The sequence below is a fragment of the Bacillus rossius genome, chromosome 10, assembly GCF_032445375.1.
Source record: "Bacillus rossius redtenbacheri isolate Brsri chromosome 10, Brsri_v3, whole genome shotgun sequence".
NCBI lineage: Eukaryota > Metazoa > Arthropoda > Insecta > Phasmatodea > Bacillidae > Bacillus > Bacillus rossius.
Genome location: NC_086337.1, coordinates 57,562,323 through 57,581,536, shown reverse-complemented (window position 1 = coordinate 57,581,536; position 19,214 = coordinate 57,562,323). Strand labels below are relative to the sequence as shown.

At 39.5% G+C, this 19,214-nt stretch overlaps 2 protein-coding genes across 2 annotated transcripts in view; one reads left to right on the top strand and one right to left on the bottom strand.

Moving 5' to 3' along the window:
• Positions 1 to 207: 207 nt before the first annotated feature.
• LOC134536259 (uncharacterized) lies at positions 208 to 17,143 on the top strand. Its single transcript, XM_063375969.1, has 5 exons — positions 208 to 368; positions 10,638 to 10,722; positions 12,092 to 12,180; positions 14,471 to 14,618; positions 16,209 to 17,143. Exons 1-5 carry the CDS (start codon positions 291 to 293, stop codon positions 16,331 to 16,333), a joined length of 525 nt encoding a protein of 174 aa, XP_063232039.1. The 5' UTR covers positions 208 to 290; the 3' UTR covers positions 16,334 to 17,143.
• LOC134536258 (dynein beta chain, ciliary) overlaps positions 17,140 to 19,214 on the bottom strand; it is a 124,964-nt gene continuing 122,889 nt past the window's right edge. Inside the window, 1 exon segment of the mRNA XM_063375967.1 lies at positions 17,140 to 17,739. Within this exon segment, the coding sequence (XP_063232037.1) occupies positions 17,578 to 17,739 (162 nt within the window). The 3' untranslated portion in view covers positions 17,140 to 17,577.

Below are 19,214 nucleotides of genomic sequence, written 5' to 3'. Positions count from 1 at the left end.
TGGTCAATTTTGATATTCGGCGTTATGGTATTACGGCGTTGTGGTCAATTCTGACATTCGGCGTTATGGTATTTCGTCGTTGTGGTAACGACCCAGTTAGGTTAGGGGGGGGGGGGGGGACGAAGCGGTCAGCGACGACGAACAGGGACTGTGTCGCGGCGAGATAGCACGGGCAGATCAGTCGCAGCGCGCTTGTTGACATTCCTCCGCGGCGTCTCTGACGGGAGAGACTCGGCTCGGAGCACGCGCGCCTTCAGTAGCGTCGCAGCCGCAGTCCAGGCCACGAGGATATGTCCTCTGCGCATGCGCGGGCCTGGTGCGGCCTGGGTCCGCGTGGCGGCGCCCTGGTCGCGGCCTGCTGCCACCTGGTGAGTGCGGCGCTAACCTCTTCCTGCCTTCGCGCATCGTTCCCGCCATCTTGGATTCAATTGTAATTTTAATGCATGCCTGTTGCAACCTCATGTTCAAACCTTCAACAAGTAGCCAAAGCTAAGTCCTATGCCATGTAAAAATAAAAATAATAGCACGGGAGCTTAAGGCAGAGAAGAAGCGTTTAAGACTTTTGCAATGTCCGTGACATGGTAACATTACATTTTTGAGTGAGAATGATTTTTAAACGAGTGGCAGAAAATGCCGAAACAGGCAATTTTTTTTTGTGAAGGAGCGATAGTACAGAAGCAGAATGACAGGTCTTCAGGGTACTTGCTCCATTGGCCGAGAGGCAATGGGCCTGGGAAACAAGTGACGAACCGGACGTATAGCGCATCTCATCCTCAGACTGTAGTGTGCACTTACGTTCTCTTTCCAATCAATGCACTTACCAGTGTTATCCTTGTTCCGATGTGCTCTGTTACCAGATGCACTCGATTGAACCCAAAAGTTTCGGACACAATTTTGCAATGTAATGAAAAATGATCTCTTTTAAGGTAAAATTTGGGATGAGAATCGTGGAAACACAGTTTCTGGTGTATTTCATCAAGAGCATCATCTCACAGTTTCATTTTTTTTTTTAATTTCTAGCATGTTCCTCTAAATTATCCTAAAAATGCTCTGTCAGACTCATATCGGGAGATGGTGAAGGCTAGTCCAGAACTTATTATCTTTGAAAGATTTGTGCAATGGGAGTGCATGACTTGATGTAAGCTTTTGGACACACGCCATTGCTAAAGCACATGTATGTCTGTAGAAGAAAACTTTGTGCTGTCATCATTTGTGAGGGTTTTTTCGTTCTGTTAGTCCATTTTCTTTGTTTTTCTTTATTCGTTGACCATATTCCTGTTATGGAATATTATGTGGTGTTTTTATCCTGTTGACAAAATCAATTTTTTGTTTAATTTGTGTTTTTGTCTTTTGTGTTTTTTGTAGTTTTCTTCTACAGACATACATGTGCTTTAGCAATGGCTTATGTGCAAAAGCTTACATCAAGACTAGTCCAGAACTATAATCACCACGTGCTACCAAGTATCCGGTGACCATTGTCACGGTGTGATGCGACTCTGAAGAGTCACTCCCCTGGTCGTGATAAAGGAGTTCTGACCGTCCAGAGCGTTCAATGAGGCTGTGATCACGTTTGCTCCATCTACTGGTGAACAGTTTTATTTTGGTAGCAGAGTAATTGCATGTCCACATACCGCACTAATAGTCACTAAATACTTGGAGCACGTGGTAATTACATTTCTGCACCAGCTTCCGATATGAATCTGACAGAGAATTTTTTGGAATAATTTAGGGAGACGTGTTAGGCATCGTCATCTTCCTCCTAGGGACTTAAACCAGCTCCTAACTGTTCTTCGTGAAGAATGGGATGCTGTGCCTGACAGGGTTAGAATTCTTCTCCGTGGAGAATCCCTTGTCAGAAAGCTTGATGAAATGAAGAACTATAGGTTTTTTAAAAAAAAATGTGTGAATTACTTGTTTTCATCGTTTGTTTTTTATTTTCACAGTATTTTTTTACAAAACCATCTTTGTTTATAATAATTTTTTTAGTTACCTGTTAATAAACTAATTCTTACCCCAAATTTAAAAAAAAATCGTATTTATTATAATTATGAGGAAAAAAACTATTGTCCTTTTTTTTTTGCTGCTGACTCTATATGCCCCGCGATTTCCAAACATACTGTATTTAGTATTATTACAGTTGTAGTTATTCCCATACATGAGTTGTGTACTTCAAGCCAATGGCTTCACGAGGGACACCTTTATGGAAGCCAGTCACCGTTAGCTTCATAGAATTACATCTATGAATTATGAAAATTAATCGATAAAAAATTTGTTGTGGCTGAAAAAAACTGTTGAAGTCAAAGACGTCAAACTGAGTCTAAAATATTTCATGAAGCATTTTGCTTTCGCAGAAACCCCACGGTGATATGAAACAAATCAGCTCAGAAAATTCATCACTTTAATTCACAGCAACCATTCACATAAACATCGCCTAAGAGAAATCACGAAAAAAAAAGAAAATCCGATAAATACATTTATATGAAAATTTGCATCATTAAAGAGATAAAATGAGTATTCGCAACGTTATGATAAATTCCTCATCACAATTGAATTAACGGGATCACAGTCTGGCCAAGTAGTGTTAGTGGGACAGAAACAAAAGCTAAGCAATTGAAATTCCAATAAACTAAGCCCTAACTTTTCCAAAAAAAAAAAAAAAAAAATGGTTGTCTGTGAAGTCGGTTCACGGACGATAGTTTAACGTGACGTCATAACAAAACATTGATGAAATTATTGCATACTATTATGAATAAAATTGAATCATTTTTATTGAATTATCACTATTTTGTATGGATACAAAGAAGGAGTGAAATGAAATCTACAATATAATTGATTAATTTACTTTTATTTTCACTCATTAATTCAAATATGTTTATTACTTTAATGAAGAGATTATTTTAACTTCTTCCAATCTGTGTTATTCTGTTAAGGATAGGACGATGATAGGAAAAGTAGGAAACGAATGGGAGTGTTTCAAGTTTAATGTGCCTCGATAAAGTCAAATCGATGGTTGTTCCAATCGAGTGGTAGAGAGATAGATGCGGCGCAAGCGTAAATGAGCGTAACGGGACACAGCGTAACGGGACAATGTGCGTTACGGGACACACTTTTCGGTGCGTGCAGCCGGCGTTCATCGATTTATTAGACGTTGTCACGTCAAAAAATCATATAATTTTAGAACTGATAAACAAATGAGAGAAGAAGGGCATGGTGAATTAATTGGGTTTAAATATGTATGAGACACAGGAAGTTACTAAATGGTTCGTCCGGCCTCAGAAGGCTTGTAACTTTCTCATGAATGGCGGCAGAACCTCGCGACAGCCGTGAAGCAACGCATCGAAACGCCCAAAATTTCCCGTGGCCGTGGAAAACGGTACATTCCGCTCCATCGAGTCACGTGTGGTTCTCGGTCGAGTGGCAACTGCACATCAGTTTTTTCCTAACCTAACTAATAACTAAGTGTATTTAGGAGGGGTCTGGGTAGGGAAGACTCTAAGTGCGTCTCAGGCCGAAGCCTATACGCTCTAATCATGCAGGTTATGAACCATGCAGGAGAGGTAGCATGCATCATGTGCTGGGAGGGGATTGGCCAGCCATGGCAACGTTTTAGCAATGACTAACTCCTCTCACTGACTATTCTAGGTTAAAACTAGATAAGTTTGGGCCCAGGTAAAACCTGCATAGACACAGGGAAAACCTTGGGCACTGACATGCATGATGCGAAATTTCATGCATTAATTACAAGCAGGTTGGTTACAGGAAACAGAAGGATGGTTCTGGAAGAAGAGTTGGACAGAGTAGAAAGACTACTAGGGGAACTTGCCCCAGTACCGGACGATCCCCAGTTCCGGACAGTACAAGGTTACAAGTTTCTCCGCTAGATAACAGCACTTGACGGTCATAGGCAGGTAGAGTTACACAAAGCAATTGTATAGATAACGCCACTTGGTCGTATCTCTTGCCGTAGTTGAGTTATTCGTTGGAAAGAGTGGAGGGCTTGTTTTTCATACTACACAGTTAATTTTTGAACCAATTTTTCACCTTCTTTAGGTAAGTAAATTGTGTTTATCATATTTTACTTGAGATTCCACATGTTTAGAGATAAAAAAGCAGTATTGACATTGAGATAATTTCGCTTAGGTTTTAGTCATTTGCAATGTTTTGTAAACTATCGCGTGGCCCCAGTACCGGACAGTGGCTATGTTCCCAGTACCGGACAGAAATAAAATATCGTAAAAAAACACATTATAAGTATTGTTTGTTTTCAGGAGTATTTTGAACGATGGCAGCAGCCAAGAAAGGAAAATGGGATGAAGATAAAATGAAAAAAGCTTTAGATGGTGTTTTGGCGGGCATTTACAGTATTAGAGAAGCAGCTGGACATTTTTCTGTGCCTAAAAGCACATTAGGAGAGCGTGTCTGTGCAATCAAACAAGGTAATTCTGTTAAACTCTCACCTTCAATGGGTAGATTTCGAAACACATTTAATGACAGTTTAGAAAGTGATCTCGTTGAACATCTTAAACACCTGGACAGTTGTTTCTTGCCAGTTAATAAAAAAGAACTGTTAACCTTGGCATACGATCTAGCTGAGCACTTGAAATTGCCACATCAGTTCAACAAAAAGAAAAAGACTGCAGGAAACAAATTTTATCGTGGATTCATTAAACGCCATCCTGAATTTTCTCTGCGCTGTGCTCAATCCACAAGCCTACAGAGAGCTCATGGTTTTAACCAGGAACAGGTGAACAACTTTTTTGCCAAATTAGAAGAGCTGACAAGAAAGTATTCTTTTCCTCCAAGCAGAATTTTCAACTGCGACGAAACTGGTGTCAGTGTTGTACATTCTAACACATCGAAAGTTTTGTCTCTTAAAGGGAAAAAACAAGTTAGCAAGCTCACATCGGGTGAACGTGGAAGGAACATAACTGTGATGCTTTGCATCAATGCTGCAGGGGATCTGTTTATCTCCCCTCTTTTTGTGTTTCCCAGGATTCGAATGAACACAGTATTGACAAAAGATGCACCAGATGGAAGCACATTTGATGCTCAAGAAAGTGGTTGGATCTCAGTATCAGGATTTCTGAAATGGCTGAAGTCATTTGTTGAGAAAGTTCACCCATCAGAACAGAGTCCAGTTCTGTTGGTATTGGATGGTCATAGCACTCACAAAAACCTGCAAGTCATTCTGTATGCCAAGGAACATAATGTTCATATGTTGAGTTTACCCCCACATACCACACACAAGCTCCAGCCATTGGATAGAGCAGTCATGAAACCTTTCAAAAATGCATTTAATTCAGCATGTGAGACATGGATGTCCAAGTATGGAAGAAAAGGTTAGAAAATCACTGAACAAGATATCTGTGGATTGGTAGGAAATGCTTTCTCAAAAATATGCAGAATGGATCTAGCAAAATCAGGATTCGAATGTACAGGGATCTACCCATTGAATAAAAATATTTTCACTGAGCAAGATTTTCTCCCAGCATCGAACATCAGTGTAGGTCCACTAACAGAACCAAAAAAAAAGTAGGCCATTGTGATGTCTCTGGCCAACATCTTGAAGAGACTAGAGCTTCAACTTTCAACATGCAAGTGGCCATACCACCTCAGCACACACATTTGGTTGACATGGCTGTTCCCTCCACTTCCAAGGCCTTCCAAAATGCCATTGAGAATATTTCTCCAGTTGCTGATGATTTGAAGAGGAAGATCATTTCAAGGAAAAGGATAGGAAAAAAGTGAAATTTTGACTTCTACACCCAATAAAAAACTGCTGGCAGACAAAGAAGAAATTAAGCGACTGAAAAAACTAAAAGAAGAACAAAAGCAGAAAAAACTGAAAGATAAGGAAGGACAACTATTCAATAAAAAGAATGAAACAAGTGAGGCCAACAGAATGTCGAAAATGAAGTCCAACTCAGAAAATACAATCGCAAAAAAAAAGACTTGATTTCAACAGAGAAGTTAAGGAAAAGAACACAACGGATGATGGTTACGAAAAGACTGTGTGTGTTCTTTGTGGAGAGAATTTTGAAGAGGACTGGGTTCAGTGTTGTACCTGCTGTGGTTGGGCTCATGTTGCATGTGCTGACAGTGACCAAATAGCATATTTTGTGTGTGAATACTGCCAACAATTACAAAAAAAAATCACTTTGAAGTAAAACTGTTACTTAAAGTTATGTATTTTATGTCTATATGTAATGTATGTTGACTTTATATAGTATTTTTGTGTTAAGAATAATGTGTCCGGTACTGGGAACAGGTTTTTGAAATATCTTGATTAGCATGGTATTTGTAATCTTAAAATAACACTGTTAAAATTTTTTTTGATCGCGTTATTTTGGTATAAAATTGTACCTCATATATCCACCTATCGCTAGTAATATAAATTTGTTTCATCCGTGTAAAGGTTTTAAGAAATCAATTTTTTTGCCTTAGGTGTCCGGCACTGGGGCAAGTTCCCCTATGCAAATGGATGGGAACATTTGGTTTGGTGGCACTGGTTGTTTCGGGGGCGACTTTGTCGTTTCCCAACAGGCTGCCAGCCAGCCTATGCACAGCAGTCGAGCCAGGGAGAGACAACCTCCCCCCCTTACCCACCCCCATAACTGTGCGTCGTATCCAAGAAGCGGGTTTTGTATTTCGTCCTTATATGTAGCGGGAATCAACATGACTTGATACGCCGGAGATATGGCTTGTTCCAAACAACGAGAGCCTTCTGAAACGTTTCACTTCGCTGCAGGATGGCAGCTAGCTAGGTCCTGGGCGATAGATAGTGGATCCTAGGTCACATAATCTCGGCGTGTGAGTTCTTTCCTTTTTGAAAATAAAGGAGGGGGGGGGTGTTAAAGACTTCGTTTTGCCTTCCGACAACTGCTGCAATTGTACTTGACATGCTCGTAAGTGTGTGACAGTTTTGGCTATGCCGTGCGTCCAGTGGTGGGTATGCTTATTCCCGGAGGTTCTATCTCCACATCCTATAATCATGTACAATTTTTCAGCATAGCGAATTCACACGAATCATTTAACAACATTCCGTGTATTAAAAGCGATCGTCTGATAAAAAAATTAAATTTTCAAATTTTATTCTTAGAAATGCTGTTAGTCCCGTTATGCATACGTGTATATATATATATATATATATATATATATGTGTGTGTGTGTGTGTGTGTGTGTGTGTGTGTGTGTAAATAAAACCATTTCGCTCATGTGTAAACTCTTTTCATTCAGTTTGTCGTTGGCGCGATATAAACAAAGCCTACTAAATATTGTGACATTTAATTAAATTAAAAGTGAGAGTGGGTTATGATTATTGTGCACAATATACTTTATTGAAGAGAATATTATCTCTATTTGTAAAAAAATATGAAAAAACAACCTGTAATAAGGGCTTTAAATGTTGTATCTTTCTTTAAATAGAGAAACACAATTACGTCTTTGTTTCATATTACCAATTAGCCAAGAGTGAAATATTATTATATATGTATGAATGAAAATGAAGATCGACACGTAGTTACCAGCCTGAGGCAGGGTTTGCATGGATGTGACGGGAGCCGGCTGTCCTGTCATAGGGACAGACCTGTCGCACCCGCCATGAGGCGAGGCGAGATCAAGCGTGGAGCAGCGACGGAATGAACTGGAGGGGGGGGGGGGGAATTGGAGCACCCCGAGGAAACCCACCAACGATTGGAAACATCCGCCACGTTCCTCACCTGCGTGAAATCTGTATTTTACCCTGCCGGGATTCGAACCCCGGTCGCTTAAGTGGGACACGAGTGTTCGACCCTTTAACCACTGCGTTTTTCTTATGAATATATAATTATAATACAAATAAGTAAATATTCATAATTAAATATGAATGCATATTCATACACCACCAAGATTAAGGACTGTCTAAATAAGCAAGGCAAGTCATCGCCACCAGCACAAAACCTGCCCAACCGGAACTACAAAGAATTTGTATGCTTTTTGACGCGACAACGTCTAATAAATCGATGAACGCCGGCTGCACGCACGAAAAAGTGTCCCGCTACGCACATTATCCCGTTACGCTGTGCCCCGTTACGCTCATTGTAAGCTTGCGCCGCATCTATCTCTCTTCCACTCGATTGGAACAACCATCGATTTGGCTTTTTCGAGGCACATTAAACTTGAAACACTCCCATTCGTTTCCTACTTTTCCTATCATCGTCCTATCCTTAACAGAATAACACAGATTGGAAGAAGGTAAATAGCAAACATGTATAAAAGTTAAAGTTAAAATAATCTATCCTTTAAAGTAATAAACATATTTGAATTAATGAGTGCAAATAAAAGTAAATTTATCAATTAAATTGTAGATTTCATTTCACTCCTTCTTTGTATCCATACAAAATAGTGAAAATACAATAACAATGATTAAATAATATTCATAAAATTATGGAATCATTTCATCAATGTTTTGTTATGACGTCACGTTAAACTATCGTCCGTAAACCGACTTTACAGGCAACCAATTTTTTTTCGTTTTTAATGTCTATTGTTGTATATAATTAACTGCAATGCTATCATGGTTTTCACAGGCATGATGCAGGACAAGCTTGCAGAAAAGAAGTAACAAAGTTATTTAAAACGTGTGTGTCTTTTTACTACCTACCTTGTTACTAGGTAAGAGAATCTGGAAAGGGAAAGTGAGTGTGCGAGTTCATTTTCCACAGTCGCTTCGAGACCAGTAGCGGTTGCAGAACCCTCCGGAATGCATCTGGTCCACAAACCGGTTTGGGGACGGTCCGGTTTGGAGATAACTATTTCTCGCGTTATGTGTTACAACATTGCTTATGGATTCCGTTCTGAATGTAAAAGGCTACTCTTCATCGTTGGTAACAGAGCGTGTGATGTTAGGCAAGGCAAGATAGCATACCCAATGATTCTATTTTCACTGGATTCCAACGCCTTTTAAGGACACGCACATGCAGTTATCTAACACGCAACTGTTTATTCCCCTCCCATCCAAATGCTAGCCAGTAATAATAAAATGTTTTAATATCCCTAAGTACTGATTACATATTTATGTGAAATCGTACACAATTTCGCGTAATGGATGTGAATTTTGTTTTAGCTTAATATTTTTTTTTGTAGCAAGAACCATCTTAGAACGAATATAAATATATATATAAATATATATATGTCGGCTGCGGTTTTCTTTACCTACAGGACGTCGTACAAAATTGACCAATCTGTATATGAATAAGTGAGTAGGATAATTAATTACTCGTGCATACATAGATTATAATTTCTCATTCTAGAAGCAAATTAGCGAATGGTCTATGTGAAACTTTGCAACAAAATATTTTTAGATTTAAACCAAGAAGTATGCGCAAATAATTACTTTTTGTGAATTTCATATAAGGTTTTGATAAGTTTTATGTGAATTTATATATTTATAATGCTTATGCATAACAATAAAATTATTTTATGTATAAACCCAGTACACAAATAGGAACAGTTTTGGTGCGAAAGTATCGATTCAGTAAAGCAAGTAGCTTGTGTTTATCGGTACGTGTCTTAGTTATGTTTTGCTGAAACAACTTTTATCGAGAAGACGGTTGCATTTTTTTGCGTCATGTTTGTAAACATGGAATATCACTCGCTTGCGTACTTTGACACGTTTCGAGTGTTGGTTGACTCCAATCATTTCTTTTTTAAAAGTAAGTTATCTTCCAAACACAAAAAAAAATTAAAAACAAGATTAAGCAAACGTATACAGCAATAACCATGTATTGATTTTGGGTGTTTAACTGTAGCCATTAAAACTACAGATGTTTAATAAACAACAATGAAGATATAGAATGGAAGTGGGATTATTATTTGGTACATTGGCTTTTTAAAATGTTTTTCTGGGATTTTTAAAACCCGTGTGTTAATTCAATGAAATAAGTAATTGCAATAAATCAAGTCAAGGAAACAGAAGTGATATTAAAGTATTAAAGAAAAGTATTCTAAGTGTGAATTTGAAGTATTAAGTTTAAGAAAAGTTCGAACTTAGTTCAGGTGTCGTGAGGAACTTTAACAGGGAAGTTGCTAGAAATGTTTTTGATAGTATATACAAATATAAAATTATGTAGGAACCTGCACATTTGAAGCATTATATGTAATCTTTTTTTTTTTTTTTTTTTTGGATTTGTATTGTGGATACGAAACTTGGCATTGTGAAGATTATTACCATGACAAATTTTTTTTAATAATTGTTCTTATTATTGACAAATTCAGAAATATGAATTTACAGTCATTATATTCCTACTTATTGTAACCTAAATTTCGTTTGGGGATGGCACAGCGACACAATGCCTATACTTACTTGGGTTAATGACAACTGGAATTTAACTTGAGACGGTTCTTGCAATTGAGCATCAGTTTGATGGCAAGAAAGTTCTTTCTCGGTGAAATTTTCTTTGATCTTCTTCTGAACTCCTCCGGCTCTTTCTTCCACCACCTTTCTTCCACCACCTTTCTTCCACCACCTTTCTTCCACATACGTCCGCCCAGACCTCACCAGGTAGGATCTGACTTGTCATGTCCTCTTGCAAACACTTTAGATTTGTACGTAATGGACGCTTTGTAACTATAATTATTATTCTCTCTTTTGTCTGCAGGTTATTGGATTCGTAGCATCAGTGGCCATATTCCATGTATGCGCTTCCGTGGAAGAGGAGGAAGACTCCAGCGAGGAATACTTGGGTGTGTTCTAACTCCAAAAAGCCATTTACAGAAAATAATGGCAATCACACACGAATTATTGAAGTTATACTTCTAATGCGACTTCAAACAAGGTTGCGTTAAACGTTTAACGCTACCATGGAAAATAACGCTACCATGGAGAATTATTTGCATGCAATTAAAAACTATTTTTTAATGATGCCAAAGAAGTATAACTTCTCACGCGCGTACCTAAGTACACGCACCTATTTTTTTTATGCACGTTATATTTCTGTAAAATATTAGGAAAGTTATCTTCTAAAAGCATCCATAACAAACTCTCACATTTAATTACCATTTAAAGATTCGTTGGCCGCGGGAGCACGTGAGACAATAACTCAACAACACAGTCTACAGTCAAGACTCGATCCAGCCTAGCCCGGAGAGGTTTAACGAAACAATAGGAAAGTCCCGTGTGTTATCACTACGCTACCGCGCCAACTGCCTAGCCGCTAGCAGCATCTTACATAGTCTAGGAGTGTTTGTTACTTCACTTGTAAATGTAAAGTGCGTATTTGTTTGATTAGGAGAGAAAACTGTCATACGAATAATCAAAATATTGGAGAGTAATTATTTTACTGTCCAAAGATCTTATTCCATTATTAAAATTTATTATCTTATCTCTGCATTTAAGAACATTATATACAATGATTGTATCAAATATGATGACCTCTTATTAAATGGTAATCCGTTTATTTATTTAGGATGGTGTGTTATAACTTATCTTAAATTTATCCCTAGATTAGCCAAGAAGATTCTTGTTGTTGACGAGACTTGAATGCTAATTATACATTTCTACATTTCACGACTGAGGGTGAAGAGTCATTAGATCAAAAATGTAATACTGAGTTTAAGTGACAACCACTAACGAACGTCCAGCTGTTGGTATGGTGGCAGTTTATGGGTAGCTATGAGTAGACATGTGGATGTTTGTCTGTACTGCCGAGTTTGTGTCATTTCTCTATGTCCACCACACAACCATATAGTAAGGTCTGGCAACTTCCTATCTTTCTCCTTGGTGGAACCCATCCGCTTAGTGAAGCTCGCGGCTGGTAGCGAACTAAAGGCCCTATTAACAGTTTAGTTTAGAAATTCGTCAATAAATGGTGTTGCCTTGAATTTGTAACACGCTATCGTTTGATGCGTCTGTCACGTCTTGCCTAGGTGTTACCTGCCTTCCCACAAAGTGAAGTTGAAGATTGTCGTCTCGGTTTTGCTTATGCGTAGCCTTGATGCACTTTGGTAACCGCTTGAGCTTTAAGTATTAGAAAAAAATATTTGATTACTATCAAAATTTAAGGGCAACTCCACTTGTATGAACTAGTTTGTTTTCCATCACATGGTTTGACAGAAGGAACAGGCTTCGTGCTGATCACCACGGGACTGGAGGCGCTCATCAGGATGGTCCTGAGCATGTTTCTCGCCTACGCCATCTACCAGGTGAGACTCTACCACACCATCAGTACTGTTATGAAACTAAACTTGGGAACATGTAAAGATCGCAGGCTTTCTCAGCCATTGTCTGCAATTTCTTGGCTTCTGGGTTGTAGCCGCGTCGAAGGACGAATATTTCACCGAATTTCGGTTAACATTGCCGTGGAAGTTATCTGCTAAAGTTCTCCTTCCTTAAATACTTTAACCTGAGAAGTTGATTCTTCCCGATTTGCTGCAGCTGTGAGCCAATCAGAGATTTCCTTTCTTTTGGTTGGCTGGTTGGTTTGGCTAATCAGAGGTGATCTGTAGATCTGTATATCTGGATGTAGAGCAACACCCTTCAAGCATAAATAGAGAAGATGGATACAAATTAAGAAGAATATGGGAACCACTCTTCAGAAATTCTCAAAATCTTGCTCTGCAGCCAACAACAAAAAAGATCCCTCTGATTAGTCGAACAGCCTAGCCAATCAGAAGAGAAGAGGCCGCCGATTAGCTAGCACCCCCCAGCCAATCACAGAAGCCCAGCGCCGATTGATCAAACCAACCAGCCAACCAGAATGATTGGCGCACAGCTGCAACCAATCGGGAAACACTCCCCTCTCAGGCGAAAGTTGTGCCCTGCGACCTGCCTGGTTCCTAGGACTGACTATGGGCCCTCCTGGGGTGACTTAGCAGTGCCATCTGCTACCGACCGCCCCCTCCCACACACACTTAGAATAACTTTGGCTAGGAAAAAAAACTTCAGTGAACTTCCCTGAAGTTGACGTTTGCAATTTAGACCAAAAATTCCAGGGACTTCCTTCGACGAAGCTACAACCCAGAGAGCCTAGAGACTCCAAACTTGGAAACATTTTCAAAACAGCAGCAAAAATTCCTCTTATCGAGTAAGATAATTTTTGATGCGAGCCTGTGTAACATAATCTTAATTCAAAATAAATAATTTACCAAAACAGGGGTAAGTGTATAGTTTATATTCATTTTTTTAAAAACAAATTATTAAATGAGCCATTTCTCTGTGTCATTCGCTGATGATTGGAAGTTTGTCAGAAGGTAAATTTTTTTTTTCAATCCTTTGCCAAGATTATAGATTGTCTGAGTATATTCTAAGAGAGCGCCTGAACAAAACTACATACACGTGCACTGAGAGAAAGGTTTGTTTGCCTCAACAAAATATTTGTTTATATATTGCGAAACAAATATATTTAGTTAATTCAAACAAATATTTTGTAGTAGTTAAGATTCTGTTAACCCAACAGAATGATTTGGTCAACTCAAATGTATATTTCGTTAGGTGTAACAAATTATTTTCTGTTACTTACAGAGTTTGGTTAAACTAACAAAATATTTTGTTCCAACAAGTAAATATTTTTTTTTCGCCATATGTAATCAAAGATTTGTTTGATTCAAACAAAACCTATTTCCTCTGTGTGGTCGCTGTTTTTCTAATTTTCCAGTTTTAACGCACCGTTCGTCCATTTTTAGATCAGAACACTGTTGCTGCTTGTTTGATCACACGAGCGTGACGGAGTTGCAGAGGTGTTTCACGTGGATGTTCGCCCGGGGGTATGAGAGCCCGTCTACAATAGTCCGAACATGTGCGTGGTCTGTGTCCTTATCCGAATGTGAGTGACGTCACATTGTCTCACCGAAAACTGCCCTGTCCACAATTGCGATGTCCGATGTCCGAATGTATTGATTTCTAAAGTTGTCACCAGAGCGCAGTAAATGTGCCAAACCAAATATTTTTGTTTATTGTTTTGATGCTCTGTAGTTTGAGATTGAACTTATGAAAGTTGTGGGAGTTCAAAATTATATATTTATTCAGTAAGGCAAAGTGGCAAATGTAAATGCTAAAAAATGAACTCATATCACACTGCCAGAAACGTATTCGTGTGTACGGCCTTCTGTTTTTTTCCTGCAATATTTCTGTTTCTTAGAAGCAAAAGGTCGCAATCGGACAGCACTAATTATAATGTCGTCTTGCTCTTCTTGGCTTAAAACACCTTTCAATTTCCTTCAATAACAAAAACAAACACCACGTTTTCAAACGGGAACCGGAAATTCAAATATCGCGAGTGTTCTGTTCTTTTTCTGAGTACGAAGTACACATGTTGGGAAAAAAAGTTCAAATTGACGAATGTCTTCGGACCAGGCAGGTTCGGACCTTCGCCCACTTGACGCATGACGTCAGAGGGTCACGTGGACCAATCAGCAACGAGTGTCCTTCGGACACAGTTTAGGCCATTGCTATCGTAGACGGGCCATGAGCGTGCTGTGCTGTGCTGTGCGGCAGGAGTCCCGGGGCTGCGTGCTGCTGTGGCTGCTGGTCAACTCCGCGTGTCTGGGCGCCGCTCTGCTGTGGATGCTGGCCTTCATGGTGCTCGCCGCTTCCTCCGACGAGGACTGGCTGGTGGGCTTCGGCCTCAGCGGGGCCGACGCAGGCGAGTGTTCGCAACCGACCAATCACTAGAGACCGGGAAAATTCGCGACACAAATACCTCAGTGCTGCCTCTGCTATTGGCTCGCAACTCACCTGGATTACTCTGGGCCAATGAGAAACACCCGACCAAAACTTTATCGAATCACAGGCTGCTACGTTGGGACGTCTCGCAAGACAGCAGCCAATGAGTGGGTGACATTTGACCGAGTGTACGTAGAACTATGGAGTTCATCCTGCAGGTCATTGAACCCGCGAATTTTTCCGGTCCCTACCAATCACAGCGTCTTCCGTGACAACCCGCCACACCCGAAACCTCTTCCCGTCGCTTGATATCGAGACGACATCAGGAGTATCAGAGGAGGAATGGGTCATCAGATGCATACAGCGAGGAACCATCCTATTGTTTGCCTCGAGTAATTTTAGTGTAAACCATGGGGGGGAAAAATCTGAATCACTGTTGGGCAAATGATTCCTATTTTTTTTCTAGAATGTGTGTGTTTCTGCACCTTTAACAATTAAAAATAAATGTAGCCCCTATGTGATCAATCATAGGATATAATAATATCTATATTAAAACAAATATATGTGTAAAGTTTACTTAATACTGAAAATAAAATTACGGGTTCACTTCTCAGGGTTGCGTGGAGACGCCCGAGGCGATCATACGTCCTAGGTTATAGTCCGAAAGACTTAAGAGCTGAGCCGGTGCTTATTAAATACATCGTTCTGGGTCTGAACCACTGATCCTCGCCACATTAGCGTGAATGCCCAGCGACCACTGCTACCAAAGTACCTGACGTCAGTGAGACAAAATGAAATTATAACTCTTAAAATATTCCAGCCCATTAATTATTAATGTTTAATAATGAATTACTTGATTTATTTTTAAATATATTGTAACTACGTTCATATTAAAAATTATTTTTCAAACGTATTTCGGTACGGTTCTGTTTCGTCTACCATGGTGCCGAGCACAATCAAAATGTAAAACAGAATGTTAAAGAGAAAATTAATTTTCAGGTTTAAATATCCCAGTTTAGATGTTAATCAAACCCATGTCTTCCTTCCTTTTCTTGTTAAATTTTACTACAACTTGAATTTAAAGTTTATATTTTTAAGTCATATTCTGAATGTTAAAATGAAGTTATTACTGCAATTTTAATATAAGTTTTATTATATATACTTTATAGGATATTTCATATTCGGCTTATTCTACAATATTAGAAGGGTAAAGCTTTAAAACACAAATGTGAGGTTTAAAACAAAAATACTTAACAAGAACAGGTCTTGGCTCTATGTCATGGAAAAAAAACTATTTTCAAGTTCAGAGCTCCAGAAACCTTAATGTTAGACTTGGTCAGACACTTAGGCGTATTTACTGACTGAGCCACAGTTAAAAAATAAACACAACTCTAACCCTAGTAAGAGAGAAATGTGTTCCTTCCAATATGGAGGCATTCCGATACGTGTTCGCTTAAATTTGAACAATCGAAATCCGGTATGTGCTTATAAATAGATTAAGAATACAGGGTATGGAAATATACGTTTAGAATTGTATCATTTAACTTCGATAATTCATGTTATGTTGCAGCTCTTCGGGCGTACTCCCTCCAGTTGGTCCACAGATACTACAGCAGCCTGAGAGAGCGCAACACAGGTGCCATTCATCCGAGATTATCGCAGAAGCCACCAGAGAACGCTCATGTGCACGCCTAGCACAGTCTGGTTAGCTTGGCTTGAAACTTGGACTGGTTGTTACATGCTGTTACGTATTATGAGCACAAGATTGTCTGTTAAATATAATCTTTTGGTTCGTCTAATTGTCACTGTGTTTTACAAGGTTGTGGTTTGTCTGTTCTTGTTGCAACTGTCTCATCGTTGTTAGTCTACTGTATTTGTTTGTGTTGTAATTTATTTATTAATTCTTACCAAATTCCTTTAACATAATTATCTATGCTATCCAGTGGTTCACATTCCTGAGGTTTTGTTGTGATATCAGGCGTAATGCAGCAATGCCGTATGTCCATGCAATTATTTTGAGCGTTTCGTAATATTAGGTTCTATGTCAATTCACGTGAAAGCAAATCATACCCATGGAGCGTATGTGGTTTGAAACAGACAAATGTTCTAAAGGTTTGTGGAAAATGCACAAACTTTATTTTCATCTACGATGGACTTCATTATTGACCTTATAATAACATGTCATTGCTACGATAAGAATTCATATTTCAGATGGTTTTAGATATTTCAGGTTCGTAATGGCCTGGTGACAGAGGCCAGATTTAGATCAATAACAGAACATATTGTAAACCATAAGCGTTTAAAAAATGCAATAACCCGAAGTTACAAGAAAACAAGAAGTTAACTTGGTGACCTCGTTATCACATTATCTACTGATTATGATTTTTTTTAGTGATCATTTTGATTATTAAATTGTTATTAAAATGGTTTGCCACATATGTCATTAATATTTTTATTTGAACGCATGTGTATGTACACGAAAATAAAAAATAAAAGTTACATTTTTGAAAGAAGTTTTCAATTTAATTTTAACATAACATGAATATAATAACTCATTTATAATAACATTCATGTTATTAAGAAAAAAAATCCTCAACTCTTTTTGACAGCTTCTGTTTTGCTAAACAATTTCTAACCACAGTGACCTCAACTCTGTAGCAGACTCCCAACTCATCGATCAATTCTACCGTGAGGCCATTGTCTCGCTGAAGACGTGACGAGCTGTCAGACGCCGCGCCTGTATCTGCCGCAGCAGCGCCTATATCTGCAGCAGCAGTGCCTATATCTGCAGCAGTGCCTACATCTGCAGCTGCAGCGTCTACATATATCTGCAGCAGCAGCGGCTAGATCTGCAGCAACGCCTATATCTGTCGCAGCAGCGTCTAGGTCTGCCGCAGCGTCTAGGTATGCAGCAGCAGCGCCCATATCTGCAGCAGTGGCTATATCTGCAGCAGCAGCGCCACGCCGGCCAGCGTCCACTTGGCTGGCTTGTCCTTGGTCTTCAGGTTGAAGGTCCACACGTAGGTGGGCCCGCGAGTCCTCGTCTTGTAGCAGGGACACTCGTACGTGTTGCGCAGGTCTTGCTTGTCCTGCGTGATGGCCTGCCGTCAGACAACACATTCACTTTCACGTCAATCACACATAGCATTCAGATTTCTTGACCTATGCCTAAGGACTGGAAAAATTCGCGCTTTCGATGACCTGTAGGATAGATTCCACAACCCTCTACATACTCAGGCAAATGCCGCTTGCTCATTGGCTATTGACTCGTGACACTTGTCAACTGGGACGCTTGCGATTCGATACTTTTTTGATTGAAGGTTTCCCATTGGCTAAAAGTCCTTCAGATAAATTGTAAGCCAATCACATGAGCAATATAAATGTACAGTTGTTTGGATTCTAGCATATCGTGAAATGAATCCGCGAATTTTTCCGGTCTCTACCTATACCCCAAATTTACAACGTATTACATTCCTGACATTTACACCCTTCCTTCACACATTTCTTCGGCCAGCCTTTAGTATAATTTGTGTTACGGTTCTAAGAAAAACCCTTCTTTGACAATTTTGAACTAGAATACTTTTGCTTTGTCGTTTGCACGATCAATGCGATGTCTTGAACTATAATCGGCATCTGTCTACGCACGTTTATCTTATCTTACATGCACTGAAACGTGACGCCGGGAAAATTGCAGTCATTTTTGAAGTGTATCTCCTTCGCAGTCCACGGGGTACGTAGAGGCGTTGACATCGTCAGAGCGTAACGGAAAGCTTCAATGTCAGAGGGTAAAGAAAAGCTGTCAAGTTACTTGCAGAATTCCCAGACATCAGCAGAGCTCACATTATAGCACACATCTCACATGCAAACATGTTGAAAATATCTGTATGGCTACCCCCTAAATTCCCTATCAGCTAGAGACCGGAAAAATTTGCGGATTCATTTTACGACAGCCTATAATTCTTATAGTTACACCTCAGTGCTGCCTCTGCTATTGGCTCACAACTCACCTGGACGACTCCGGGCCAGTGAGAAACACTCAACCGAAGCTGTATAGAATCACACAGGTCGCTACGTTGGGACACCTTCACAAGACAGCAGCCAATGAGAGGGTGACATTTGACCGAGTGTACGTAGAACTATAAAGTTCATCCTAGAGGTCATTGAACCCGCGAATTTTTCCGGTCCCTACCTATCACTCTCTCCTGGAGAGTTTCACTTCCAACACTTGTGGCGATCATCCACCCGTGCGTAGCGTTCGGGAAGCCTTCTATTCACAGACGAGAGAGCCAAAGGCCCGACATGCATCTTCGGGTGTTTTTTTTTTTTGTTCATTGTAATTCATGATAACTAATGGTCAATTATGTTAGGTTAGCTACATTATAAATACGTTAAAACATTTTGGACGGTTTATTTGGTTAGGATGGCTACATTAAAGATACTGTGAAATCATGTAAACGGTTCCCTAGCCCTGGATAGCTACATATTAAGAAGTTATTTGCTAAGCAACCATAAAATGATTTTACAGTATTTTTAACGTAGCTATACTTACCTAATACAACCAAACATCCGCAATGTT

What these genes read in the sequence shown, in the direction of transcription:
- LOC134536259 (XM_063375969.1), top strand. Translation starts at nt 291, where the DNA reads ATGTCCTCTGCGCATGCGCGGGCCTGGTGCGGCCTGGGTCCGCGTGGC. An exon ending in CTCCAGCGAGGAATACTTGG is followed by an intron (nt 10,723 to 12,091) that starts GTGTGTTCTAAC and finishes ATGGTTTGACAG; the next exon opens with AAGGAACAGGCTTCGTGCTG. An exon ending in TCGCCTACGCCATCTACCAG is followed by an intron (nt 12,181 to 14,470) that starts GTGAGACTCTAC and finishes GCTGTGCGGCAG; the next exon opens with GAGTCCCGGGGCTGCGTGCT.